Raw genomic sequence first — 26,432 nt, 5'->3', positions numbered from 1 at the left:
GACTGCAGAGCCTTGCTGACAGGTTTGATGGAGAAATGGAAGCATGCATGACTAGAAAGTCTGCATTATCATACAGTCAGTGTTCACTGGCAGCTTTCAAGCAGAACCATGAGCACTGGATGGTGGGACATGTATTTAAGTGCATAGCTCAGATGACAGAGAACTAAGTCTAATAATATCCACATGAGGAAGGGCCAACCGCTAAAACTCTCAGCCACCCAGGAGTTCTCCTGGCCCCTATGCAGGCTGACACACAAACAAGATGTGCTCCAGGACTCAAGAATAAAATAAGATCCTCTGGAAACAATTCCAGACTGCTGTGGATGTGTGGTTTATCAGCATCAATCATAACGGCAACAAGTACGTAATACCCCCCTTGCAAAAACCCACCCCAAACCCCCAACTACAGTGTAAAATGCATGTGTTGAGGTAAAGACTCAGGGAGAAAAATCAAGGAGTGAGCTAAAACCCTCCACAAAAGCCTTGTGGCACTAATGGCACTGCACTGGTGAAAGCTCCCAGGCCAACTGCTTGAAACATCAAGAAGAAAAGCAGAGGATGGATGGAGGTAAGAGGAAACTGCCAAGGTGGGAGTAGATTAAAGTGGAAGAGTGCACCTTGTTAAATATAACTGTGCTGTTCAGGTTCACATTCAAACTTCCAGTATGGTGAATAGTCATGTTCATGTTTGTTTTCAGATCAGACTCTAATTTATCCCCCTTTCTTCCTCTTTTTCGTTATTCACCTCATCTCGTTTAGGTAAATAGACTTCCTGATTTACTAAAAGTCATTATTTCCAAGCCAGTCCCTAAACTACCTTCAGCACCTCAGAAACGTATTACACTTTTGCAAGGCTCTACCTCTAATTTCACCATCTTATATTTATTTGAGCTTTCTGAAACCATAAAGTCTTTATAACCTGCACAGCCTAAAACTCACAGAACTGCTCTTGCAAACAGATGCTGGAGATCTCAGAACCAGCTGCAAGCTCTCGTTCTGGTGGCTCAAGTCTGAAGAGGAGGTATTCTGAGAAAGGAATCATGCTTGTATGGGATCAGCAAATCTGGGCCATATACCTAAGAAAAGCTCAACTCCTTCCTTTGATACTGCTTCTTGCTGTCATAGTAACAAGCAAATCAGATAAAATTAACAACAAATGAAAAAGCAGGACTGGCCTTTAGCCGTGTTACTGCTCCACCTGCTTAGAGACCAGCAAAGCTGTCAGTGCTCCAGATGTACTGCATAGCTGGATATGAAAATTTAGCATCACTTCATTTCTATTTCACTAAACAGGAGAATGGTTATTGCCTGATCCTGCTTATAGTGAAACAACAGAAATGTCAGTAGAGGAGAACTGAGTTACTAGAATTTAATTTCACTGGAATGGCTGGACTTGAACAGCACTCAGGTTGGATAGAGAAATCGTGGTGGGTAGGGGGAAGCGGAGCTTTCTTTCATTTCCTGTTATGCAGCAAATATAAATGAGCTGTTTACTGCACAGCACAGACTCTTGTGGACCAGGGCATTTTAGTTCAGAAATAATTCTAAATTGAAACCATGGCTTCTCTTTTACCTGGATTTTTGACCCATTTAATGGAGGTCTCATGCATTCCTTGGCTCAGAAATGTGCTGTGCAGGCAGACGGGGCAGAAGCATGACTCTGAGCCCTACGTTGTGCTGACTATTGATCCTCATCAATCCAGCTTTAAAAATGCATCTCATTGTTCAGACTGGGTATCAACAAGAGCCAAATGTCGTAGTACTTATAGACTCATAGAATGGTTTGGGTTGGAAGGGACCTTCAAAGATCATCTAGTCCAACCCCCTTGCCATGGGCAAGGACATCTTTCACGAGATCACGTTGCTCAAAGCCCCATCCAGCCTGGCCTTGAACACTTCCAATAATGGGGCAGCCACAAGTTCTCTGGGCAACCTGTTCTAGTGTCTCACCACCCTCATAAAAAAAATTCTTCCTTATATGCAATCTACTTGATAACTGACTATGTGCTTTTGCTGGTAGACACTAGTCACATGTACAAGGCTGAGACTGTGGGGAGTATGGTGACACCGCCAGTGTACATAGACACACTGGGCTGAGCGGCTGCATTGCCTCCTTGTGCACTTCTGCCCTTTGCCACCACACACCGCATTTAGAGCTGTCATTGCAAAAGCTGAAACTATTGTGCTTCAGGTGATCAGAGCACACAGTAAAAACAGTGAGAATTACCAGCAGGAGGGCAGCCAGACAATGTGCCAAAGCAAGGGGGAAATACAGAATATAAAATTTATTTCAGGAAGGCTCTTGGAAAGAAGATTATTTTCTTTCCTTTGTATATACTGAATAGAAAAGGTTTTAAACAAAGCACAGATTTTGCATGTCTGCTGAAAGAAGTCACCAAAGAACTGCCTGAAAACAACAGTGAAACAAGATTGTAGCTTTTAAGACAACGTCAACTGATGCGATTGTCTGCCCTGATCGTCTGTTCTCATGCCACAAGCGCTTGTGTCACACTTGTAGAGGTGCACGTGAACACAACGCCCCTGTACTGACTTTAATCCTACTGCTGTCCACAGTTGGCTTAATTTTCTCGTGGAACAAAGAGAAATGAAACTAGAAACTAATTTCACCATCAAGGCATGAACTGTATTACTTGCCATGGCTTTGCATTTTGTAAATAGAGTGCCCGTGGAAAGATTATTTGCAGTAAATAAAAATGCTCTTTATTGGCAGTTAGCTTAGGTATCCGATATTTCAGTAACCTCCATGCAGGCAGAGATTGGCCCAGAGGAAGTCTTGGACTTGCAGGAAAACCTCCACCTGGATGACGCCTGTGCACGGCAGCTTCTCCTAGCGCCGGGTGATCAAGAATCTTTCCCTTAAGTAGCCAAAAGTGGTGGCTGCTTATCTCGCTTCCCAGATGGGCTGAGCAGGGAATCACACCAGAACAAGTTCACAGGCTTCAAAGCCTACATGGGGGATTCAGATTACATTTCAACACACCCGGTAACTTCTTCATGTGGTTTTCATGCAAACCATGGGAGAAGCATAGGAGAACTGGTGTAAAACATACCCCACACAATGGGTTCATGTCAAAATCTCATTTCATGTAGGCCATGTCATAGCCTCTGTCCTAGAGACCACAAACACATAAACACAGGAGATTATGTTGTTCTTCTCTGGTTAAGACAAATGAGATCGACAAATAAAGACTTAATTATAACCTACATTTCCACAAAGGAACAGAGGACATTTTCAAGCAAAAAGGGTGTTTTTATGGAAAAATTATGGAAAAAACACTCCTAGCCTCTTTTGCAAAAACAAGAATATCCTTTTCTCAGTTGAGTGTCATTCTTGACTTATTCCACCTCTTACTGCTGACTCCTTTTCTTTCCTTCTCACAAGATAGCAAGAATTAATGAGACACAAGTTTAAATAAGGGAGAAGATAAAAGCCTAACCCACCCTTTATGTTTCATAGATTTACAGTTTATAGCTGTAATTTTAAGTATCAATATGAAGACAGAGATTATTTAAACCTCTCAACTATCACAGGCTCTTATAAATTTTGAAGACCTCATAGATACAGATAAAGCTACTTGCTGCTGAAACCACAGGCTAGACCAGCCATAACCTAGGGCCACATTTAGGGTAAAGCAATTAAGACACAAATGAAATTCTCCTTCATAGTGACACTGAAAACAAAGCACATGTGCAATATGAACACACATCACGCTGTCTGTGGCTCTGCATGCCATATTTTTGAATGAAATAAATTATTAATTCCTTACTTATTCTTCAGCTGCTCTGCATCCATTCTTGTAATTAAGAACATTGGCTAGACTAAACATAGTGATTTAAATAGTGCACCAACTGTGTGTCTAAAGAATACCTAACGTTTTGCAGTGCTGATTTTTTTATATTCAATAGTGACACTTAAGAGACATTGTGTCACTCCTGAATGAGTTTATTACAGTTTCTTCTCTAACACATCTTTTTAACTTCAATTGCAAACAACATCATCCTATTTTGAGACTCTGGATCTATTGATCAGAACAGATTTTTGGTACACCCTTTGTATAAAGAAATGCTCGAGCTAAGTGTTTTCTAACATACTTGAATGACAGTGCTATTGATGAAACAAAGTTTGTAAGGCAAACACAAGCCACTCTGGGCTTAACAGGTAAACTTCTAACTTAAGTCAGTCATGCACAAGGTATAGAACAGATCTCTGAAAAAAATGCACTTACCTGGTATGTAAACAGCACTTTACTTGGTGATTTACCTAATTTTCCGTTGATGTTAACTTCAATTTGACCTTGTTTTGGTTCATTCATTGGTCCAACTTGACATACAATCCTAGCAAGAAAGTATGTAAGTTTGTCTGTTAGAAGTAACAGCTGCAATACCAGTGCAATGCATGTGAGCTACTGCACACACCGTCAACAAAAGCACTAACTTTGCTTTATCCTACACAAGGTACTTGAACACTGCCTCAGATTCCCAGCAAAACCACCCAAGAATAGTTTAATCTCCTATCTAAAGGTAGGTAAAGCTGAAACCTGAGCACCGTATACAGCAACTACTTAGCAGTTAGTTAGTAGAGGTGCCTTCTACAGAAGACTCAAAATCAGCCCAGAAGTCAGAGTAACCTCTTCAACCCTACACAAGGTTTTCACTGGACCTGGCGATGTCCAAAAATCAAAGAACACCCCCACCACCCACCTTGATGTGAGAATCAGACTGTCAGCTATCTTATAACTGTGTATTTTAGCTGCTGATACTTTTGTTGTGCATCCTGCTATCTTTCAGCTTTAAACTACTGTATTTTCACACTTAACGATCAAAATCCCTTTAGAATTACTGTTCTCTGAAAAGAAATCCTCTGATAACCCTTGCAAAATCAGAGGTCAAGGAACACTGGCTGTGAAAACACTGCCTTAACTAACACTGCTGCTGAGTGACAGCACGGATGTTTAAATTTTTATTTCAAACAGGTGATCCGCAGAATATAAGCATGAAAATGCAATAAGGATTTAACACACTTGAAAACTGGGACAAATGCTTAATGGAGAGCTGATAATACAGTTAGATAAGGAGGTATACAATGTTTGCAGCCTGCACAGGCAGACAGTTTCATATAGGACACACCCTAAGGATCACTGCTCATTTCCTTCGCTCTTTCCCTTAGCAGTGCTTAATAGCATTATTGCTGTTCTTCCTCAAGCAGTGCATGACTGCTTAAAAAAAACACCTCATATAGAAAAAAAACCACAACAACCCCAAATTACTGGGTATAATGTACTTAAATTGGGACTTATAATAAAAGGATTGTCCAGTCCCTTTGCAGATCACTCCAGACTTTTCTGCCTGGGTACTGGCAAATGGACAAAATTCTCTAAATTCTTGCATGTCCTGGCATGTGTATGGCTGCCTGAGTCTGTTCCTCATCATCTCTCTACTGTATTCTTGGAAGTTGTATCTTCTTGTCAGGCAGAAACAGGAAACGGTGCCTTTGGAGGAATTTCTACCATATGTCAAGCTAGGGAAAGCAGTCGGGGGCCAGGGCCGGGGGGGGGTGTGTGCAGTAAACGCCGTACTGTGGTTAGCTGAGATTTTAATTGAGAAAAGTTCCCTCCCTTCCTCAGCGTTGGCATTGCCTCCCTTCCCCCACGTTACTAATGGAAAACTACAAAGAATGAGAACAGGACTTCTCAAAAGCCAGCAATTAAATCACTGCAGAGCCAGAAAGCAGCCTTAAGTGCCTTAAATTTCACCGGTCTCCTGCCCATGGAAGCAACTGTCTCCTAAAAATGACTAGCTTTTTACTGCAGAAGGATACAGGAGCAAAACTAGGCACTTTTTCTTTTTTAGTAAATTAAATAAAAGAAGGTGGTAATAAAACAAAAGAATGGAGGAAGGTAAAGACAGAAAATTAGATACCTATTTGGAGATTTTGAGTAACTTCTTTTTCAGGGCTTCCCTAATGGAGAACATCCTTCAAAACCCCCTAATTTGTTGATAAATGACACTGTGCAAGTTGCATTTGTTCTCACCCATTACCACACTGACAGAGCTTAGGAAACCAGTAATGTTGCTATGATACAAGGAACCAGTCATCTCAGTTCTGGCTCCTTTCCATGTATTTAAAAATATCAAAAAGCTTTAGAAAAAGCCAAGAGGCTGGGGAAATTCTTGTAAGGCTCTGCTGCAATTCAGTGCAGCTTTTGCAAACACTGAAAATAGGGAATGGGAAAAGATGACTGTAAAAGAGTTGGGAATTTTGTAGATGGTGATGCACATGTAATGCAGGAGTGATGGCGATGGATTTGGGAAGCAGTAAGAGATATATAGCTATACATACATTCTTAAGTCCTAGCGACCTGGGAAGCTTCTAAATGCCTGATCCACAAACTGACGAAAGCTAAGCATTTTTCAAAAGCTAAAATAATCACTTAGGTATCTTCACAATCCCTTTCAAAACATGCCACAGAAACAGCAAAAAGTTACTGTATTACAATTTAAATTAACTGAAGGGAAAGAAAGCCAATGTTTCAACTGCAACTTTAAATATCAAAAGTGAATGAAAGAAAAATCACACTGCTTAAAATATGTCATTACTCTTAATATTACTACTGAACCTTCATGCTATGCTTTTTATCAGCTAATATCAAAAGGGTATTTCCCTCTTGAAATTAGATGCTTGATATAATCTGTAGTAAACACCTAGATACCTAAAAGAATTTAGGCACTTTGTTTTGATTCTTGGCACTGCTTAAGAGTGTGACAAGCAATCCGCAAAACATCTACCAACCTGCTTAGGCAATTCAACATCCATGGACTTGTTGGCTCTGCGATGAAACTTAAGTCATCTAAAGCTAAACCAAAACTCTGGGCTCCCTCCCTGCCCCTAGGAAAGAAACTTTGTGGCTGGACTAAAACAAAAAGTTTTAAGCTTCCTCTTGCTTTGCCTACTTTCCCATAAATCTTGTATGCTTGGCTGCATTGCGGTTCAGATTTAGCAAAGATTTTAATGACTAGATGCACACCTAGAATGCCTTTAATTTAAAAACAAATAAATAGTCTTGAGATACCTGCAGTAATAGTTTATGAAAACTTTTCAAACAAACAAGGAAAAAAAAAAATCAATCAATCAGAAGCAGGATGGTAGTACACTATTGTAAATTTGTTGCTGTATTAGAATCTATAACAATTTTAAATAAACCCAGACATGTTACTATGAAACATTACAGGTGTATCACACTAGTTCTTCCTTCTATTGATAATCTTTTACAACCACTGGAAGATCATCTTCCCCTGAAAATGCACAGAAGTTCCTTTTTTCTTCTAAAGTCTTGTGAAAAATACCCAGCAATTACCTTGTGGAAACAGAATAGAATTCCTCTCTGAAAAGACATTCCTTGTCTGCCACTGTTATATTTTTTACATCTTCTGCTTTTATTCCCAAATTAGATCCCATTATGGTCAAAAGAATTCCACCACTTAGTGGTCCAGTTTTTGGCTCAATCTGTGATGCATGAGGGAAAGTAAAAAAAAAAAAAAGCAAAATTAAATACTGCAGTGACCATGTTGCTTTTCCATATTATTTAAAGCTACTTGGACTTACCCGTACTTGAAATGCAAAAGATGTTTCTTGTAGGACCCCCACAAAAACATGCCATGTAACTTTTTAATGTTAATTAAACATTTGCTAGCTCAGAACCAGTATTAATCAGGTGCAGATGTTGTGTCTCCTGTGGCAGACTGCTATGTAAAACCTCTTGCCTGGTGTTTACTCTGTTTTAAGTTTGCTTCTTCCACTAAAGCACTGTGATTTTGAAAAGCAAATGGATTGGGGTCCTCTCACAATCATTCCATGGAGCTTTTCCAGCATTTCTTTGCCATGATTTTCTCCCTTTAGGTTCACGTCAGAACAGTGCACCTTCCTAATACACAGTGCTGCCCCACATAGTGTCTTCAAAAGTTCCTCTAGTCCCCTGATCTTCCTTACTGCATCAAATGGTAGGATGTTGCAGTACATGGGCTGATGCTAACTAAATAATTTGCAATTAAAATGAGGACTGAGAAAATCCTGCAGTTGCAATGGACTTCTCAGGTTGAAATATGGCCCGAACAGGCACTTGAATTCTGAGTATTTGTTGGGAGACTAACCTGCTTTCCTATGTAATAATTGGAGCACCTCTAGCACAACCTTTTCAGGTCTTCAGCCTTGGAGGGCTGCAAGTTTACCATCAAGAAGAAGGAGGTTGCACAGTCCCAAATGCAGTAATTGGAAGCCAAACAAACACAGCTTCTGAATGTCTGCTCCATCAAAATCTTTCTTAGATCTAAGCAAGTCTGAGCACAGAGACATGGCTGCTGCTGCTTGCTGCCCAGCCCAGCTCCAGAATCACTTGCTCTGTTTTCCCACTGGTTCAACTTCCTAAAACCTCTGCCCACTGGCCATCCCTTTGCACTCAACTCATAAATAAAACTAGCTGAAAAATGACTCAACAGTTGGTGTAGATGTTTCCAAATATTTTGTTCAAATCTGAAGCGAACAAAAGCTTTGAAAAAACAAATATTTTAGTATTTAGTATTAAAACCACAACATGTACAAACAATATCCCAGGTGAAAACACATTTATTTTTCTTAATTTTCTTTTTCCTTCCCACTCAAATCATCTTTATCTGGGCAAAACTATTACACCAGTATTCTTCTCCACACTTGCTGTCGAGATTTCAGGGTATTTGCCTTCTTTGGCAGACTTCAACTGTTTACCTGCCATTTCTTCCTAGATACACCATCCTGGCCAACCTCATCCAGCATGCTGTCGGTCTGCCTGTACGCACACTGCACCTCTAACTGCGCAGCTTCAGGAGATTCAGCGTCTCTACCAATTTGAGCCACGGGTTTCAGAATTAAACAGTTGAAACATCCCAGTTACGACTCTCAACCCCTGCCACACAGTTACCACATTTGTGACAGCTTTGGGTACGTTCTCATCAAACGGTGTTTCAAAGTACTGATACCACTGTTGCAGCAATTTAGATTTGCCCAGTGGAAGTACATATCACTCTTTTCTCCACAATTATGCCCAGAAAAACAGCATTTGGCTTGTTGCTGAAAAGGACAAGGATTTATCACTTCTTGCTTTAGCTACTGGTCCACCAAGGTGGACAATGCTCGTCCCTTGCCCTGGGTGAACACTCCAACCACAGAGTCAGTCAGGGATGCACATTTGGCCACTCTGACTTCTTACATTCAACTTCTACAGCCTTGGGTTTGATTCCGGTCTGGACTGGAAAATATCACTGACACCTGGAAAACACATTGTGACACAGAAACAACCTGCTCCCTTATTAAATACTATTTAAAAGTCTAGTCTGAAGCCTGTCAATGAGCCTACTAAGTGCTTGTAGGTCCAGGAGCAGTGAACCTCTCTTATAGACTTATTAGAAGTAGAAAGGACTTCAGGAGAGAAAAAAAATCCATGCTAATTCCCAAGAATCATGTGCCACATTTAAGCGTACACTGCTAGCCCAGCTTCTGGCACGGTGAGGACAAGGCTTGAAAAACAAGGAGTCTCAAAGACTCCATTCAGTCTCTTATTTTGAGTCTTTACAAATCTCTCACACACATCACTACTGGCATTATTTCCTTGCAGCTATTTCAGAGGCTTACTTAACACCCTAGGAAAAAACTGCCTTTCAGTATGAGCTTGCTTGGATGCTTTCTCCTGAAAAATAATACACTGGTAGGGAGACAAAAAAGCAATCTTACGCGAGTGATTTCTGGATGAGGACACGTGTCGGTGGGAGGAACGCGACAGAGTTTTTCATAAACGCACTTGCTGGGCTTGCCATCTTCTTCACACCAGACACACTTATAGTCGCGATGGGCCGCGAGGCATAAGCTGCAGTCGTTTCGTCCGTAAGAGCAGTTGTACAGAGTCACTGAAATATGAACAGTAAATACACTTAGACATTTTCCTCTGTTTTACAGATATTCAGTGTGTTATAGGAAGGAAAACTAAATCTAGGTACAAAGCCTGCCTGTTGCTCAGTTGAGTCATGTGAAGAATATGCACACTCTATAGTTAACCCTTGAATGATGCTGAGAGAAAACTGTATTTTGCCCTGTATGGAAAAACCTGAAATCTATCCATGTGCAGAGTAGGAATAAACTATCAAGTAGAACCCAAATGCATTTTTGTCACTCAGGCATTGTCAAAATATTTAAGTACACAGTCCTTTCTTTGATTATCCTCAATGAATCTGCCTATACAACTGTTCAAAGACTAGTTCAAACAAACAGGTCCTCCTGGCGTACTACAAGTCAGACATGGAAGGGTATAAACTCTGTATGGGTGTCGGTAGGGACAGACATCAGCTGGCATGGGACCTCTGCCAGTTGTGTATTTAAAGAAAGAGAGCTGCCTTTGTTGGCCATTTCCAGGACATTTGGGCCTTTCCAAAATCATCGCTAAAGCCTGAACCAAATAGAAAGTTAACACTTACTGAAGTGTTATCCTTTGTTCAAGTTAATACCTCTTCATTTCTCCATTCTTCACTATTTTCTTGCTTTTGTTTTCTCTTTTGTCTTGAATTGCTGTCCCGATGTACGCCTTAATCCTTCTGTAGTGGGGTTTAATTCTAGTTTTTCTGAGCCAAGAAATCAGGTCTGACAGTCATGCCTCCCTTACTGATGAACCACGCACCAACTGTCCCAGAAGCTTGTTTTGGCCCCCATCAATCTCTAGCATGATGCACAGTCACTGAACAAAACTAATTTTCCCAAATAGATACAAAGCCTTGAGACATAGCTGGGTGGCTCAGCACCATAAGGAAAGCCTGGGCTTGCAAGAAAACATTTGGAGATGCACTTGAGAGCCAGCCCAGAAGAAACTTGACTGAAAAGATGCCACATGTTTCTCTAGGGAAAGCATGCAAGTTGCACAGATTACTCAGCGTGTGAGTGCTGTTCTTCCCTGGGAAGGGGAGCTGATTATTGTAAAGAGGGCAACTTCTTGCTCCCTCCTTTTCTGCTTCTTCCCTTCATCCCTGCTTCTCTCTATTTTTGGCTGCTCTTCTTCTGGCCATGCAGCCTCACCCTCTGGCACCAAGTCTCTGGCACGTGTTGAGTCTTCTTGTAAATCAACTTAACTTACCAGAACAGCAGAAAACTATCCAGGTTTCCTCCTGTGCTCTTTCAAGAGTTAAATGTGCTCACAAATGGGAGTGGGCAGTACAAGACAGAGACTCAATGTCTCCCCTTTCCAGTAGTGATAAGCTGTTTTATGTGCTCATTAAGTCTCAAGAAATGGTACCCTTCGTGACACTGGGTTTTTTTTCAAAGGAGTTTTATCCTTAAAAATGCAGGAAGCAAAGCAAAGTAAACAGAGGTGATCAGATGTGGGCAAGAGAGACGTGGATAAATCCCTTTGAGACTGCATATGGTAAAGGCCATCAAAAATGTCTATTTAAAGAAAGCTTTTATTCTCAGAGGAGCAGGACTCTAGGAAGGACACCAGCCAAAGCACCTTCCAGTCACTAACATTTTAATGCACTTGATATCTTTCTAGATAACAGCAGCAGCAGTAGCTTTTTAAATCTAATTCCATGAGGCTACCATGTCAGATTCCTACCGAAATGAAAAAGTAAAATGAGAATGCTGGTTTTCCATTATTTTTCAGCAGTGCCCTTATTCCCCTGCCAGGCATGAACAATATTACAGATGCCTAAAGCTTGCCTACAGCCTCTCTGCCACTTGCATGAGAGCATACACCCTCATAAGGGCAGTTTTTCTCTAAATGATGCATATTTAAAAACCTTGGCATTCAATTTCACAGCTAGTCTTTAGTAGAATAACATGTTTTTATTCTTTCCCTTCCACTGAGGAGATAATGCAATGATGAAGGCTGGTTTTAACCCTTCTTACATCTAATCAGCATATCCACTTGATTTCAAGTACGAGCACAAATGCAGTCGAGACATCATTGGAGGTGTATGCAAAGCCGAGGGACTTTGGCATTTTTAAGAATGAATCGATGAGAAAGAACATCCATTTGATTCAACCCTTATCTTGAATTCTCAAGGAATCGATCAGCACAAAGCAGGAGTAGCATCATTTGCTGCACAGACTGAGCACATCAATACAGAAGTCACTGAGCAACAAATATAGCCCAAGCACTGTTTTTAACAGTTTATGTGTTAACTATTCACTCTGTATGTTGGATGTGAATGTAATGCTGGGGAAGAGCACCAGACTGACAGCCCTGGTGCGTTGCTGCTTGCTTTTATAAGCAGAAGACACGGTGCGGGCAGCAGCAAGGGAAAGTTTCCTTGTGTCTACGCTGCAAATTGCTTTTGCAGGAACCAGATTGCTTTCTTAATCCAGCACTCTGAAAGGCTGCTACTGCACAAGGACTTGAGCAGGTAATATTGTTAAACAAATCTTCCCCTTGCCTTCCTAAACCCTGCATTTCCCACCCACACGGCCACATGGCCACCTGATAGAGCATGGGAATATGCTTACTGAATTACTTCATTATCCTTCATCAGCTGGACAGGGACTTTCATCCCATCCCTCAGTAAACAATGTCAGTGCTGCAATGTCTTGACGTCCCTCACATCCAGTTGCATAAATGCAATGGAGAAAGCTACGGCCTTAAAGCATTAAACACTCCCCCTGTTCACTGATCAGCTCATTAAATGTACCAGCAGCAAGCCACTCATTAGATTCAGGCTCTTATCCATCACCTTGAGATACCAGCTGTGAAATCATTGATAAAAAGGACAAAGGATAAAAGGGATATATTGGATTTCATACTGTTCAGAACCCCTGATGGCTTGAGATGTAAAAACGCTATCGTAACTTAGTATTCACTAAGTGTTATACAAAGAAAGGGTTCTTTCACTGGCAGGTTCAAAGGTGCTTCTCAGCAGCAACCATATACCCAAAGCCAATTCTTTTCAAGATGCATAAAAAACATCACGCTCCGGATTTCATATGGCAAGGAATTTTAAAAGCAGGAGAGAATTTGGATTAAAAAAATCCCTTTTATAATAAAAAGAGACATTTGTTGATAATTTTTCAATTCCTTTCTTGCAAGGGTTCTGTATTTCAATTTGAATGAGAACATTTCTTTAATAATTTATCTTCTTCTTTTTTTCTATGTTTTTCCCAGGCTGGGAAAAAAGATGTTGGGAATATTTGGTCAAAATTCTGCAGTTTTAAACACTACAGCCTTTGGAATGGAAATTAAGACAGTGTCAGATTGTAATGCGACCTCCTCGTAACATTCATGCCAGGTCCTCTTTTAAGTGCTTTCAACACTGCACACAGACCCACAGGGAAAAATCTTCTAGAAACACACTTCTATGCTACCAATAAGAAAGGGAATAAATTTAAATATTGTACAGATGGAAAAATATGGTCTGAAGATTTAATTGGCAGGGGAAATTACTTGGGGGCAGTATTAGTTTTCCTGACGTTGTCTCATCACACAAGTAATGTGTGTTGCCTCGCAGTTTTTGCAAGATTATGACTTAAACTTCAGTCCAAAGGAGTGTAAGGTATGTCCCAGCTCCCAAATACTGCTTGACTGATTTTGATGGAGCTTCGTCACCTCAGCTTAGGACTAGGCTCACAGACATAATTCCTTCATTGTTGTACATTGAAAGAAATAAAAATAAAGAAATAAGCAATTTATATCAGAGACCAAGTCTTTGTGCTATAAAACTCAATATAGTTTTTGTTGCCATAGAAATTAATGAATAAGTAATCAGCTGAAAGCACACCGAATGTTTCTGTGCGTTGCTGATTGCCAGCAGACATAAAGACTGCAGAACCTGTCCGAGCTGAGACCCAGCCGAAAGTTGAGATTTCAGGTGAAGTCCATACGAGTGGCAGTGAAAAGGATCCCCTTTCTGCTATCGGAGGTGGCAAGTCCATTGGGGAAGGCGAAATGGCCATTGAAAAAACATAAACCAAACTACTTAAGTCTGTTCGAACTGTGAAGCTTCGCTTATAAGACTGCCCTTCAGAGCAAATGCAAACTTGAAAATAATGGTAGCATATTTAAAACAGCCTTTAATACATACGACACTGATGTTTAATTCATGAGTTTAGTATTAGTAACTTTTGATCTGTCAGATTTAATTGTTTCACCCAAACCAGTAAAACCTACAAAGGTAACATTCTTATTCACATGACTCCAAATTAGGAAGGAATAGATTTCTGTTTACTGTAATTAACCTCCCTTTAATCCCGTATTTCATACTTACCCATCAGTTTGCTGTCAATCTTGACCTTATCTGTTCTTATGTATAAGTTAAGCTGTAGGGTTTCATTTGCACTATAGGAGAACTGGAAAAGATGACACGATAGAGATATTTATACCTTCATTTGGCAAGGTTAATTTCATGCGTTTTCTATGATTCTCAGTAATCAGAGCTGTGAAGGTTTTAGACACTATCCCAAACCTTATGGTCTTTTTTTCATCTTGGCCAAATACATTTATAGCAGAATGTTTTAATGAACCTAATCCTTCACAATCAAAATTTTCAAGTATCAAGGGACAGCAATATCTGAATACCCGCTTTTCATTAATTTAATTTAGATTTGGTTTTAAGTATCTAAGTAGCAAAGGTACTGTTCAGATTCAGTAAGTATAGCTGCTGACCCTGCTGAGTTCTCCCTTCCCACACCATCTGGCCCCATTACTTCTGTAGACACGGCAGACTTGCACCACATGGAGGGGAAATCTCTTGCATCTTTTGCAGTGCAACCCCCTCGTTATAGCCAAAGCACAAGGTTCACATGCTCCAAGACAGGAGCTTCTGCTCAGTTTGAAAGACAGCAGCAATAACAACTGGTGGGAAAGAAAAAGAGCAAAGAAAAATACAATGGCTTTATAAAGCAAATGCTTTGTGCTAGGCTCAAATGTGGCACAAATGCTAATTAGTTCTCAAAACTACTCTGTTAGCAAGCCTATAAGACATAAAGGTTAAAGTCAGCATAACATTTGTGAGTCCAACTTTCAGCTTGATAAATAGACTATTTTGTTGAATATTATTTCCTTTCTCTGTAAAATAAACCAGAGCGAAAGAAGCATAGCTAGTAAGTAGCCAAATGACACCATACTGTTACCATTCCCATTTTTACAGATGTAAAATGGGAAAGATAATGAATTGGAGAGGGAGACCTCTGAAATTCTCATCTTCTATCCTCAGTGATTTCATCAGATTGCATAAAAAGTGAAGAATAAAAGAGGAATGGTCCTGAATTCCTCCAGGGACAGTTCAATGAATCCATGGATTTCATAGATAGAGAAATAAAGGAAAAAGATCGAGGGCTTTGAGGGGTAGACCCCAGGAGCTCCGAGCCAAAGCTGCTGCCTTTGACTGCTACTGCCAAAGGAGAATCTCCATCAGAGCTGACTATCTTCTCTCAGGGAAACCAATATTATCCCTATATTTCTGGACACATGTGGCCACTGGAACTATAAGAACTGAATACATTTGGCAGGTGAATAATATTTTTGCATTTACCTCTTTACTCATGAATGAAAATTCTTCTTCAGCTGATTTATCAACAGGAGCTTCGAATTGAAATTGTCTGTTTCCAACTACAAATGTTTTATCCTATGGAAGAGAAAAGTTCAGCTTAAAATTTGTACAGCATCACCAAGTGTAATAAAATATCACCAGGCAATATCCTGTTCAGCACTGGAACTATAAGACCAAGTGGGGAAGGCTAACCAGTTAAATTAATCTCCTGAAAACAAAGCTAGTGAAACATCGAGCCAGCACAATCTGCTGCTTTGCTGCACCTTTCCAACATTCCTTAAAGGTGGAAGCACTAGAGCAGTGCAAATAAAGCAAGAACATATCTAGCACTCCATTTCAGGGAACAATAAGAAAAAAGCCAAGAGATGTGAATACTGGATGGCTTCACACATCAGATGTGTTATTAACAGAGCTGTGTGAGTTCTGCCCTTTAAGGTTTTCTCTGTAGGGATCCTGGGCAGAGCAGGAATGCAAGAATTACATGGGAAACCAGAATGAACATCTCTCAGACCTTGCTGGCTTTGTTTCTCCTGCCTCACCACGACTCCAGCTGTGTTTTCACAGGACAGTCTTTGATGGCAGCAGCAGCTTAAGGCTATTCCTGCCTCCTAGACACCTTCTTCCCCCTCTCTTCTCCCTAGGCCCTAAATCCATTCATTCCTGCCTTTAGGCTGCATCACATATCGATCTGCGCTGCACTGGCAAAACTCTCAGCTCGGTTGTTCTGTCATTCGATCTAGGAACTGAGCTGGCTAAAAACCAAACACACCACCCCATGACACTGTTTCTGTGCTGGGTCATTCTCCCACTCTGGCCCACAGCACAGATGTGCAAACAGCTTTGCCAGAAGAACCAGAGAAAGAAATAAGTAGCAAGGACATTTTCAGGTAGTAATGTTGGTAAAGACTTAGGAAATCAGAGCCCACTGGGGGACAAGACCACCTTCACCTTTTTAGAATGACTGAATACCTTGGGTTGGAAGGGACCTTCAAAGATCACCTAGTCCAACCCCCCTGCCATGGGCAGGGACATCTTTCACTAGATCATGTTGCTCAAAGCCCCATCCAACCTGGCCTTCAACACTTCCAATGATGGGGCAGCCACAACTTCTCTGAGCAACCTGTTCCAATGTCTCACCACCCTCATTGAAAGAATTTCTTCCTTATGTCTGGTCTAAACGTACCCTCTTTCAGTTTAAAACCACTGCCCCTTGTCCTGTCACTATAGGCCTTGATAAAAAGTCTCTCTCAGTCTTTCTTATACATCGAAAGGCCGCAATAAGGTCTTCCTGGAGCCTTCTCTTCTCCAGGCTGAATAACCCCAACTCTCTCACCCTGTCTTCCTAGCAGAGGTGCTCCAGCACTCTCATCATTTTTGTGGCCCTCCTCTGGACCTGCTCCAACAGGTCCATGTCTTTCCGGTGCTGAGGGCTCCAGAGCTGGATGCAGTACTCCAGGTGGGGTCTCACCAGAGTGGAGTAGATGGGCAGAATCACCTCCCTTGACCTGCTGGCCACACTATTTTGTGCAGCCCCAGATACAACTGGCTCTTTGGGCTGCAAGTGCACGTTGCTGGCTCATATCTAATTCTTCATTCACCAGTATCCCCAAGTCCTTCTCCACAGGGCTGCTCTCAATTCATTCATCCCCCAACCTGTATTGCTATTGGGGATTGCCCCGACCCAGGTGCAGGACCTTGAACTTGGCCTTGTTGAACTTCACGAGAACTTCACTTTGATGTCTTCTGTGGATGTAAAGAACTAGTCCCTGCTTTTGTCCAGAACCGCTTGAGTCTTGGAGTAAATGGCAAAAAAATGATGGTTACTTGATTCCTCTTTCCTTCTCCAAGGTTTAGTAAGTTGTCTCCAGCTGTCATCTAAGTTTTGCGTATGAGGATCTTATCCTATTTCTTTGTAGCTACTTCTTCAATGCTGGAATCACTGGTAATTCACAGGCCACTAGGTTTATCTAGTCAGCGCAATGGAAACTTTTCCTATTGCACCCTCACTCTGACAGGTTGGGTAGCAGACACAAGAGCCCACCAAGGTTTGGGGCTGAGGTGGAGCACATGCTTTAACCAGGCAAAGGGCCTGAATCCAGTCTCTGGGAGGTTTATGTTATATTGGGGAACAGACCTTTTACTACTTCCTTCTCAGAAGTTGCATATCGAAAATAAGCTACTGACTGAGCTCTGAAAAGCCTTTCCTGAAAGTTTTACAGCCCATTCTGCTTTACAGAAAACCCCTACATACTCCAAGTTTTAAAGCACCTTACAAATCTCTTTTTTGAGAAATGCTGCCTCGCTTTCCCTACTCTACATCTCAATATATCATATATTTTTCAAAAGTGTTCAAATTCTGCTCCTGCTGCATAAGGCTTTCCCACACAGTTAACAGAAGGCGCTGGGAGAGGAGGCGAGCTTTGGTGTATGTGACAGCTGCCACCTGGAGTGAACTGAAATCAGGAGTTGCTGTACCAGGCTCTTGAGCAGAAGGCCACAGAGCTCACACTCAGCAGTCTGGGTGCAAGAAGAGTCATGTAGCAAACACTGGGAAATAGGTTACACATCAGACACACATGACAAAGACAAATCCAAATGGGAAATTACTTTTAATGAAAATCTTTGGAGGGCTAATAAGCTTATCTTGATGCTGGTACATCTGTCTCTTCTACTGTGCCAGTCTTTCAAGGACTCAGCTGGAGAATGCCCCTCAGAAGTTGCATGCAATATGACTGATCAGTACTAAACTTTCCTCTCACCTGCTTGTCCTTGTTGAGGCTATTCCCAAGAGAAAAACAACAGCTTGGATTTACTTCTCTTTCCTTCTGAAATTCTTTCAGAGGAGGGAGGGGCAGAAAAACAGCCAACAGCTTCTCCTCTTTTAGTCTATTTCCCTCCAGTGGAAGCACTCATGAGGAGATTTATTCATTATACTGTAAGTGTTCACAAGTTAAGAGGCGTACACAAAAAGTGTGAGCTTATTCTTCCACCCTCAGTTCTGCAATAGCAGTTTTAGAAGCCATCCACATCTCTTACTCACTGGATAGGCCCAAACCTTCACTGCTAATCTCCGCCTAGAAACAGAGATGCTTATATGTATGATATTGGCTAGTGCACTTAGTCACCCATGATTAGGTAGGTTGTACACCACCCCTTAAAGCAAAGCACAGATTAAACTGAGATAATAGAGCTTCAATTGAATAGTAGTTCAAAGTGACAACAGAACATTCATTCTTGCTGATTCACTTTTTCTAAGCAAGAATTTAGGCGAGGAAAATGGATATATACCAACGTTCCAATCAATAAAGACCTTAAATGTGCTCATAGCTGCATGACTGCTACCTCCAAACACACTGCAATACCCAGCATATCCTGTGGCAAAATCGTTACACATGAGAAGCCACATGCTATTTTGCCTTTGGGCTGTGGGCCAACTCCTACAAAATATCCATCCATGGCTTCTCCTGAGACATCCTGCCCTCCACAAGATGTTTACCGAAGGCTGAGTGTAAGTTATGCCTTTACTCAAGTGAACTTCTAGTAACCGAAGTTATTGCTTCAGATAGCATGACCCCACAGGCATGAGTGCCTGTAGGATTACAACTATTCCATGCCTTATTTGTCTGTTTTCACATATACTTAGAGGTCTGTGTGTACAGCTGTAGTCATTGGGTGCCTATTCAAGTCCTGGCACTGAAGGCATTATTGTTTTGGCTTAAAAATGCACCTCTGTACCAGGATATATGGGGCTGCTCCCGTGACAGAGATGACATTCCCACATGGCTCTCACCTAAGAAAAATTATTCTGACATCATTTGACATTCATTGCTTTCCAGCATCTTTCCAGCCAAGGGCCTATGCATTCATCTTACTTCTTACAGAGACTTCAATTCCATGTAAGTCTTCCCAGTTCCAAGTTAAATAAATGCATACTAGGTCTGGTCTGTAGGCAAACTGTTAAACACTGTTACCCATGACACAGCATTCAATCCACAGGACATGTCTGCCTTTGTTAAATGTAATTAATACCTCACAGAAGAAAAAAAGGGCAGAAGCATTTTCATTCCCTTTTCTCTACTAGTCATTCAGAAAGATAAAAGTGCTTATTCACAGAATGATAAACTAGATGAAGGAGTTTTTGGATTCCTGCTGCTGTTTCTCCTCCTTGGAGGAAAAGGTCCCTCTAGATGTCAAATTCAGCACATCTAGATTATGCATCTGCCCTGAATTTGTTCTCGAGAGAGAATGGGCTCTTCCACTTATATCAAGGGAGCAGGGAAAGATTTTCCTCTCGTACAGAAAAACAGCTCTTCATAATGCTAAACAAAAGAAATGTGAGTAAATTCTCTGGAATACTTTTCCATTTTTAGCAAAGGGAGCTGTGGCCTTTAGGTCAAGTGCTGTGTCCCACATCTTGCATATAGCCAGACATCCTACCAGGGACCAGTCCTGGCATCTTGGAGAACAGATCAAATTCACCGAATTGCTTTTCTTTGTTTACATATATTTTAAGGTCTTGAAGCAAGAATGTTTATTTTTGAACATATGTTTGTATAGCATGGTCTTGATACATGTATAGTGTAGTGATACACAGCATGGTCTTCATATGATTGTAGTGCTTACAGGTTGCTTTTCACCCTTCTCTGAATACTCTTCTTACATTGTTACTCTCCAGACCTGTTTACCCTTTTCCATCCCTTGCAGGCATAGCAGAGGTGATAGAAGGACTTTGTAAGCTATACAGCACTTCAATTTGGCAAAGGAAAGAAAAAAACCTCAAAAAACAAGAGCCTTCTTTCCCTTGATAGATGGCTGGTAGGTAAAGCAATCGATGCCATCTCCAGCGTATCTATCATCAATTCGCATTTACACAAAGACAACACAGAAAAAAACAATGGAAACTAAGAACAAAACTAAGAAGTGTTTTTTCAGCTTCTTTTTTATCAAACTAACAATAACATTTTATGCATTGTCTAGGTTATAAAACAATTAAAAGCTTGGACTCAAACTCTGGCTTCTTAGAAGCTTTGTAATTTACTTTCTGGAAGGAAGTACTGAGAAAGAGAAGCCTTTGTTACAGCTGAGAAAATACCTGATCTTCTGATCTTCTGGTTTGACGGTCACACACACACACAAAAAAAAAAAAAAAAAGCGCAAAAGATTGTTTTATTAAAACTAAGAAACATTTAATTTCTGAGTGCATTTTTTTTGTTTGAAAAGTGAAAACTGAATTAAGCACACCAAGTGATGTCATTCTAGAACAAAAAAAGTATTTAATTAGAAAAAAGGTATGAAACATTCACAATTCCTAAATCTCCTCTCATTTCATTAGATGAAAAATAATTGCCAAGTGTTTCAGTAGGTCCAACTTACATTCTTTAACAGCCCCCCCCCGCCCCCCCCCCCCCCCCATTTAGTAGTGAAAATATTTTGCCCAGTTCTGATTCTCTCTTGGTGATGACTCTACCACAGTAAACAATATTATATCAAACTTGAATATAATTCAATTTTCAATTCTTTAAAAACAAGCAGGATCTCCAAGGAACACAAACTAATGCTTTAGTTTAGGGGTGTGGCTGCAGTTTAAGTGGAATTCAAATGACAGCTAGCTTTGAATTAATCTTCTTACCTGATAATAAGCTAGATGTCTTCCCTCAAAATACACCCTTGTTTGGTACTCCATAGGTATTATTGGACGATTTGGGTTTAGAAACTGCGGGCATTCTTCTTCCTGGGGACAGAAATATTTTATACATTATTCCAAAGAAAAAGTCTTATCACAACAAGCTCCAGTGGCCTTTGGACAATGGAATGATTGTTCTGAAGAACTTAATGCTTAAAATACAGTGACAGATTTGATTACACCCTTTCAAATTAGACATGCTAAAAATGACTGCAGCATATGTCAAAGCTGTGGGTGATTATCTTTCCCAGCCTTGAAATCTTGTTCCTCCCATTGAAGCGAAATAGTAAAAGGAACAAAAATATCCTTTCAGGAGTTATTCAGTCTCACTGCCCCTCCTCAGTCACACCCTTAAATTCCCACCCCCGCACTGTCACTAAAGAAAAAATCTTACACTTCTGGAGTTAACTTTAGAATCATTTTTAAATCCGTAATTCAACCAACTGATATGAGAGTAAAAGCAAAGAAAATATTGAAGTGTTCTAATAAAAACCTAATAATCTTATTTTTAAACATTACCATATTTTGTTTAATCACATCCTGTACTGAAGAGGACTCTTCACAGATATGTCTCTTCCAGTCCCACTGGCAATTCCATCTATTGCTTGCACAGGAATAGCATCTACAAATATAACATGATAGTCATGACAAACTGTCAGGCTTTTTCCCCCATTGACAAAAAAAGTAAATGAAATTCCGTCTTTATTCATGGAGGGTAGATCAATCTGTTACAGTGTCCTTACTATATTAAGCTGAAAACTTCATAGTAAGAACAGTTCAAGAACCCCAAAAAGCTATTTTCTCCCTTAAATATTTGAACAAGGATGAGAAATCTACAGCATCTCGCACAAACTTTGAAAGCAAGTCTGAGAGGACTGGAAATGATCTTGATCAACCTCCATACGTAAGACGGAACAAAGTGGGGTTTGGGCTGGCTGCGCCTGCCCTGGGGCAGCAACATCTTGAGCAGGGCAGGTGATGGGGGCAGAGTCAGCTTTGATGGTCCCACTCGAACGCACTGCAACCCAAAGCACCAATCTAACGTTTGAGGGAACAAGTAGGTAAGCAGATGTCCACAGAGCTCATCTGCAATGGCAATCCAATGAACTGGCCTTTAATTATATGTGCCATAAATATTCCCATTCCACATGGTTTATGTTACCGGCTCACCTGGTGCCCTTCAACCATTTATCAACTCCATTAAAATCTAAGAAAAAGGATTTGGACACTGGCAAATTTTGAGAGTGCCAAAGGCTTAATTATGAAATGATTGAGTAACTCAGCTACTAGTTACCTGAAACACCATGCTACAGGGTATAAACACCTAAGTTAAGAAGCTGAAATACTTACGGCTGATTTTCAAAAAGATACATTGCTTCTTCACAGTCATAAAAAGGGTAAGTATGTGATGCAAAAAATATCTTTTTCTTTCCAAAGGTTAACTGAAGTGGAACTGAAACATGATCTATCACAAAAGAAAAAAAAATTATCTAAGTGGTTGTTGAATTCTTTAGCTCTTGAGCTGAAGGATACAATGATAATACTTTTATTATTTTACAGGACATAAGCAAATATTTAACTATACTGTTGACACTCTGGATCTCATGACCTGTTATACTTCAGATCTACAAGATCTGTTTTGTCTTTTTAAGCTTTGCAAATTTTTCAGCACATGGTTGTCAGAAGAAAAGCAGAGATGGGATAAAGGGAAGAAGCAGAATTATAGAATAGCTTTGTTTTACAAAAGTGTTTCTCAGCGGTGCTTTCATCATGCTAGAATTTTAAAGAGTCTAGAAGAATAAGGAAAAACTGAATAAGGAGATAATTGAACACAGATGAAAACTGGCACGAGAACAGTCATTTTAAATAAAACATTTTCTTAAATATGAATATGTCTGCATGTAAAATTACTTGTTTCATTTGTGGATTAAAACTGTCATCGTCATGTGAATTAAAGCAAGTGATCTTTGTGGTTAATGCCCAACAGTGCTTGCAACGCTAAGTTACCACAGGCACTTGTGATCTTCAGTTTGCCGTACATGACTTCTCCACAAATGTACTTCTTGTCTGGATCATTACTGAACTAAGAGTGGAAAATTTATCTTCAGAAACGGGTGCTTTCCTCAGTGAAGCTGTTTGAAATACCTTTTGCAGAAATCATTAAGCCCTTATGACAAGCTATTTCACAAGCTATTGGACAATTTCAAACTCTCCTTCCCTTGAACAGGTTCTTCAAAGAAGCTGCTTGGCTGGACAGTGACCCCTGCACTGGGTCCCCTTGACTATTTCAGACTGGTAGGAATGCCAGGGGATTTCCTAACAACAGGACTGTGAAAAAGCATCCTTCCTCTCTAGAAATGTCCTATTCCTTTTGGAACCAACCACAACTAAAGTAACCCAGACTTTTCCAAACTCAATAGGTTTCCTTAACAGTAAGTGGATGGCGCAGGACTTTTTGTCACATGCTGCCGGAAACCACTGCTTGGGTTTGTAACTGTCTGCCTTCTGCTGAAGTGTCCGCCAAGCTTCTGAGCATCTTTATATTACTTTTGAACATCTTTTCAGATGGATCCCTGTCCGACCAACTCAGAGATGCATATTATTTCTAGGTGACTTGGTTACTCTAATGCCATCCCTGACAAGCTTCTAGTCTCACATTTTATGCTAGAAGACATCAAGATGTCATGTGTATCAACCCGGTCGCTTTATGTCCTGCTTTACAAAATATTTAGGGAATGTGAATTGGCCCTAAATAACGGAGTGCTGCTTTAACACTTAGCATAATCTGATACTGTGACACACCCCAGCTAGATTAAAACTTAAGAGTGAGATTTTACCATCATTACTCTTCCTGCAACTAAAACTGGATTCTGACCTGTTTCAGCCTTAAGAGAATTGAAACTTATCTTGAAAAGTGCTTCCAAGTACCTCTTTGACAGCTCATGGCTGTTGCGATACATATAAAAGGGTTATCCTCAGGGGTACCTCAGCAAGCTGCAAGAGCACCCTTTTTTCTTTTTTGTGTGTGGGTTTTTTTGTGGGTTTTTTTGTTGTTGTTTTGGTTTTTTTTCTTTTTGTTTTTTAAACTTGATATGTAATACACTGTGCTGTGTAACTAGTTTTATTCCATGTGTTTATGCATCAAGAGGCATGACCTTAAAGCATGAATAAAGCACTATCTAGGAAACAGCACAAGAATTATGGTTGGCAACATACCTTAAGCATATAATCAGTGGTTCAGAACAATGACACAGCCTTTAATTACACGATCACATATTTTTCCACTGGACTTACTATTGCAGAAGCTGGAGGGCACACAGTAGAAGAGGCAGAAGACTTTATGAGAGAAAGGACAACCTTGTGACATGGACCAGAAAACAAGCCACTGAACTACAGCAAAACTAAGAGCAAAACCAAGACATCAGAGATGAACAACTTCACATCTGAAGTGCATATGTGGCTCTTCTGGCTGCACAACTCAGAGTGATTAGGATAAGATTAGAGAAGCTGAGTTTCGTTTGTTTGGGACACAGAATAGCACCTCTCTGGCTCCTTGTCTATGCCTCCTGTTCCAGGTTCCTGGTAGAAACACTGGGAATGCTACAGCTTGTAAATACAGTGATGGAAAAAGTTTGAGCAAACCTTTTTTTTTTTTTTCAAATGTTTGAATGGACAAAGTTCAGCAGTAGACTATTTGGGGAAAGGGACTGGAAGAGGAAAAGAACTTGTATGCGGCTCATATAAGAGAATCACATTAGAAGCAGCAGGCTGTGTTCTTTCCTCTTACTATACATGAAGGGTAGCAATATTTCTTTACCTTGACCTTTTGGTGTTGGAGGTATTATATCGGGCGGATCACAGATAATAACCCCTTCTTTCAATTGAGCGGAGTGGGTTGTTTCACCAAATGTACAGAAAACCTCATCACTCTCAGTCAAAGCTGGCAATGGACTTACAGTCAGTTCCACCTGGAAACAAAATTTAAAAAAGATAAAATATTTGAAAGAAGCAAACGAAGACCAGTAAGATTTATGGCCAGAGAATTTCAACTGCTCTTTTTTTTTTGGCCAGCAGTGCTATTTTGTCTAGTATCACAGAAGATCGTTATCCTTTTCAATTTTTATTTCTTCCCTTCTGTTAATCTTTTCTTTTTATACCTCTACTAATTTTTCCAGGCTGGGTGTATGTTGAATTAGACCGGTCCAAAAACCTCTTGTCCTGTCAGTGCATTAGATCAGAACAAAAATGTCTGCACAAACACACCCAAAGCCTTTTATTCTTGTCCTCAGCATCCAGTTTAGCAACAGTAAACAGTGGTTAACACTTAAATCCTGACAAACTTAATTAAAATTACATTAACCTTAGGTTTTACTAGTGAATAATGAAACCAAGGCTGGATGGGCTGGAAAAGCTGGAGTTTGAAAGGGCTGAACAGAAAAGTGGCTTCCTCAAGACTGAATGTACATGCAAGAAAGCCACTGAGATCTATCATTACTGCTAAAAAAGGATTTCTGAAAGAGTGATGGTGAGATCTTAACCTCCTTGAGGAAATTATCAATATGGAGTGCATGTGAGTAACTAAAAGCAAAATAAAATGGGAAAATTTAGCAAGGAAAGTGGAAAAAATTGAAATTAAATTTTGGATGCTGTCCTTGATTTCATGCTTCAGGTGTGTTAATTATACACTTCAACTTTTTCCATTTTGTATTGCCAGTAGAAATGACAATCATCTCTTTCACACTGAAACCAGTCCACTATGTTACAAGCTGCAATGTTCTTTGGTGAGTAAAGGAATCATGAGGAGACAGCAGCATTAGTGATGGCACAGGCAGCATGTAAACGCTCGTTTGAAGTTGGGTTTGGTTTTTGTTTTTAAGTATTTTGGCCTCAGATGCTGATGTGAGACACCAGAGACTTGTCAACATAAGTTGACAAAATCTGAACTAAGAGAAGGTGTGGATTTTAAGTAGACTAGTTACACTCTACTAACATTTTTATTCAACATAAAAATGGCCTTAACACAATTCTGTTTACATCATTTAGGAATGGAATTAAACTGACTTGAATTGAAGTCTCTTTCTCATTAAGAGGGATTAAAAACCATTTTACTGATTTCACTTGCTGAGCACCCCCAGGAAGCCCTCAGTCTGCACTGGCATGCTCCGTTTGGAGTTAGAGC

The 26,432-nt window shown here is 40.3% G+C and overlaps 1 protein-coding gene across 1 annotated transcript in view; it reads right to left on the bottom strand.

Moving 5' to 3' along the window:
* PLXNB2 (plexin B2) overlaps positions 1-26,432 on the bottom strand; it is an 89,562-nt gene that overhangs the window by 40,522 nt on the left and 22,608 nt on the right. Inside the window, exons 7-15 of the mRNA XM_082308704.1 lie at positions 25,071-25,221; positions 22,604-22,718; positions 21,773-21,875; positions 21,200-21,301; positions 15,553-15,645; positions 14,287-14,368; positions 9,782-9,954; positions 7,377-7,525; positions 4,248-4,356 (exon numbers count right to left, since the gene is read on the bottom strand). Coding sequence (XP_082164830.1) covers positions 4,248-4,356; positions 7,377-7,525; positions 9,782-9,954; positions 14,287-14,368; positions 15,553-15,645; positions 21,200-21,301; positions 21,773-21,875; positions 22,604-22,718; positions 25,071-25,221 — 1,077 coding nt within the window. The remainder of the gene's footprint in view (positions 1-4,247; positions 4,357-7,376; positions 7,526-9,781; positions 9,955-14,286; positions 14,369-15,552; positions 15,646-21,199; positions 21,302-21,772; positions 21,876-22,603; positions 22,719-25,070; positions 25,222-26,432) is intronic.

This window comes from Platalea leucorodia (genome assembly GCF_965183815.1).
Source record: "Platalea leucorodia genome assembly, chromosome: 4".
Taxonomy (NCBI): domain Eukaryota; kingdom Metazoa; phylum Chordata; class Aves; order Pelecaniformes; family Threskiornithidae; genus Platalea; species Platalea leucorodia.
Note: the sequence above shows the minus strand (reverse complement) of the source record. Positions and strands in the feature narration are given on the sequence as shown.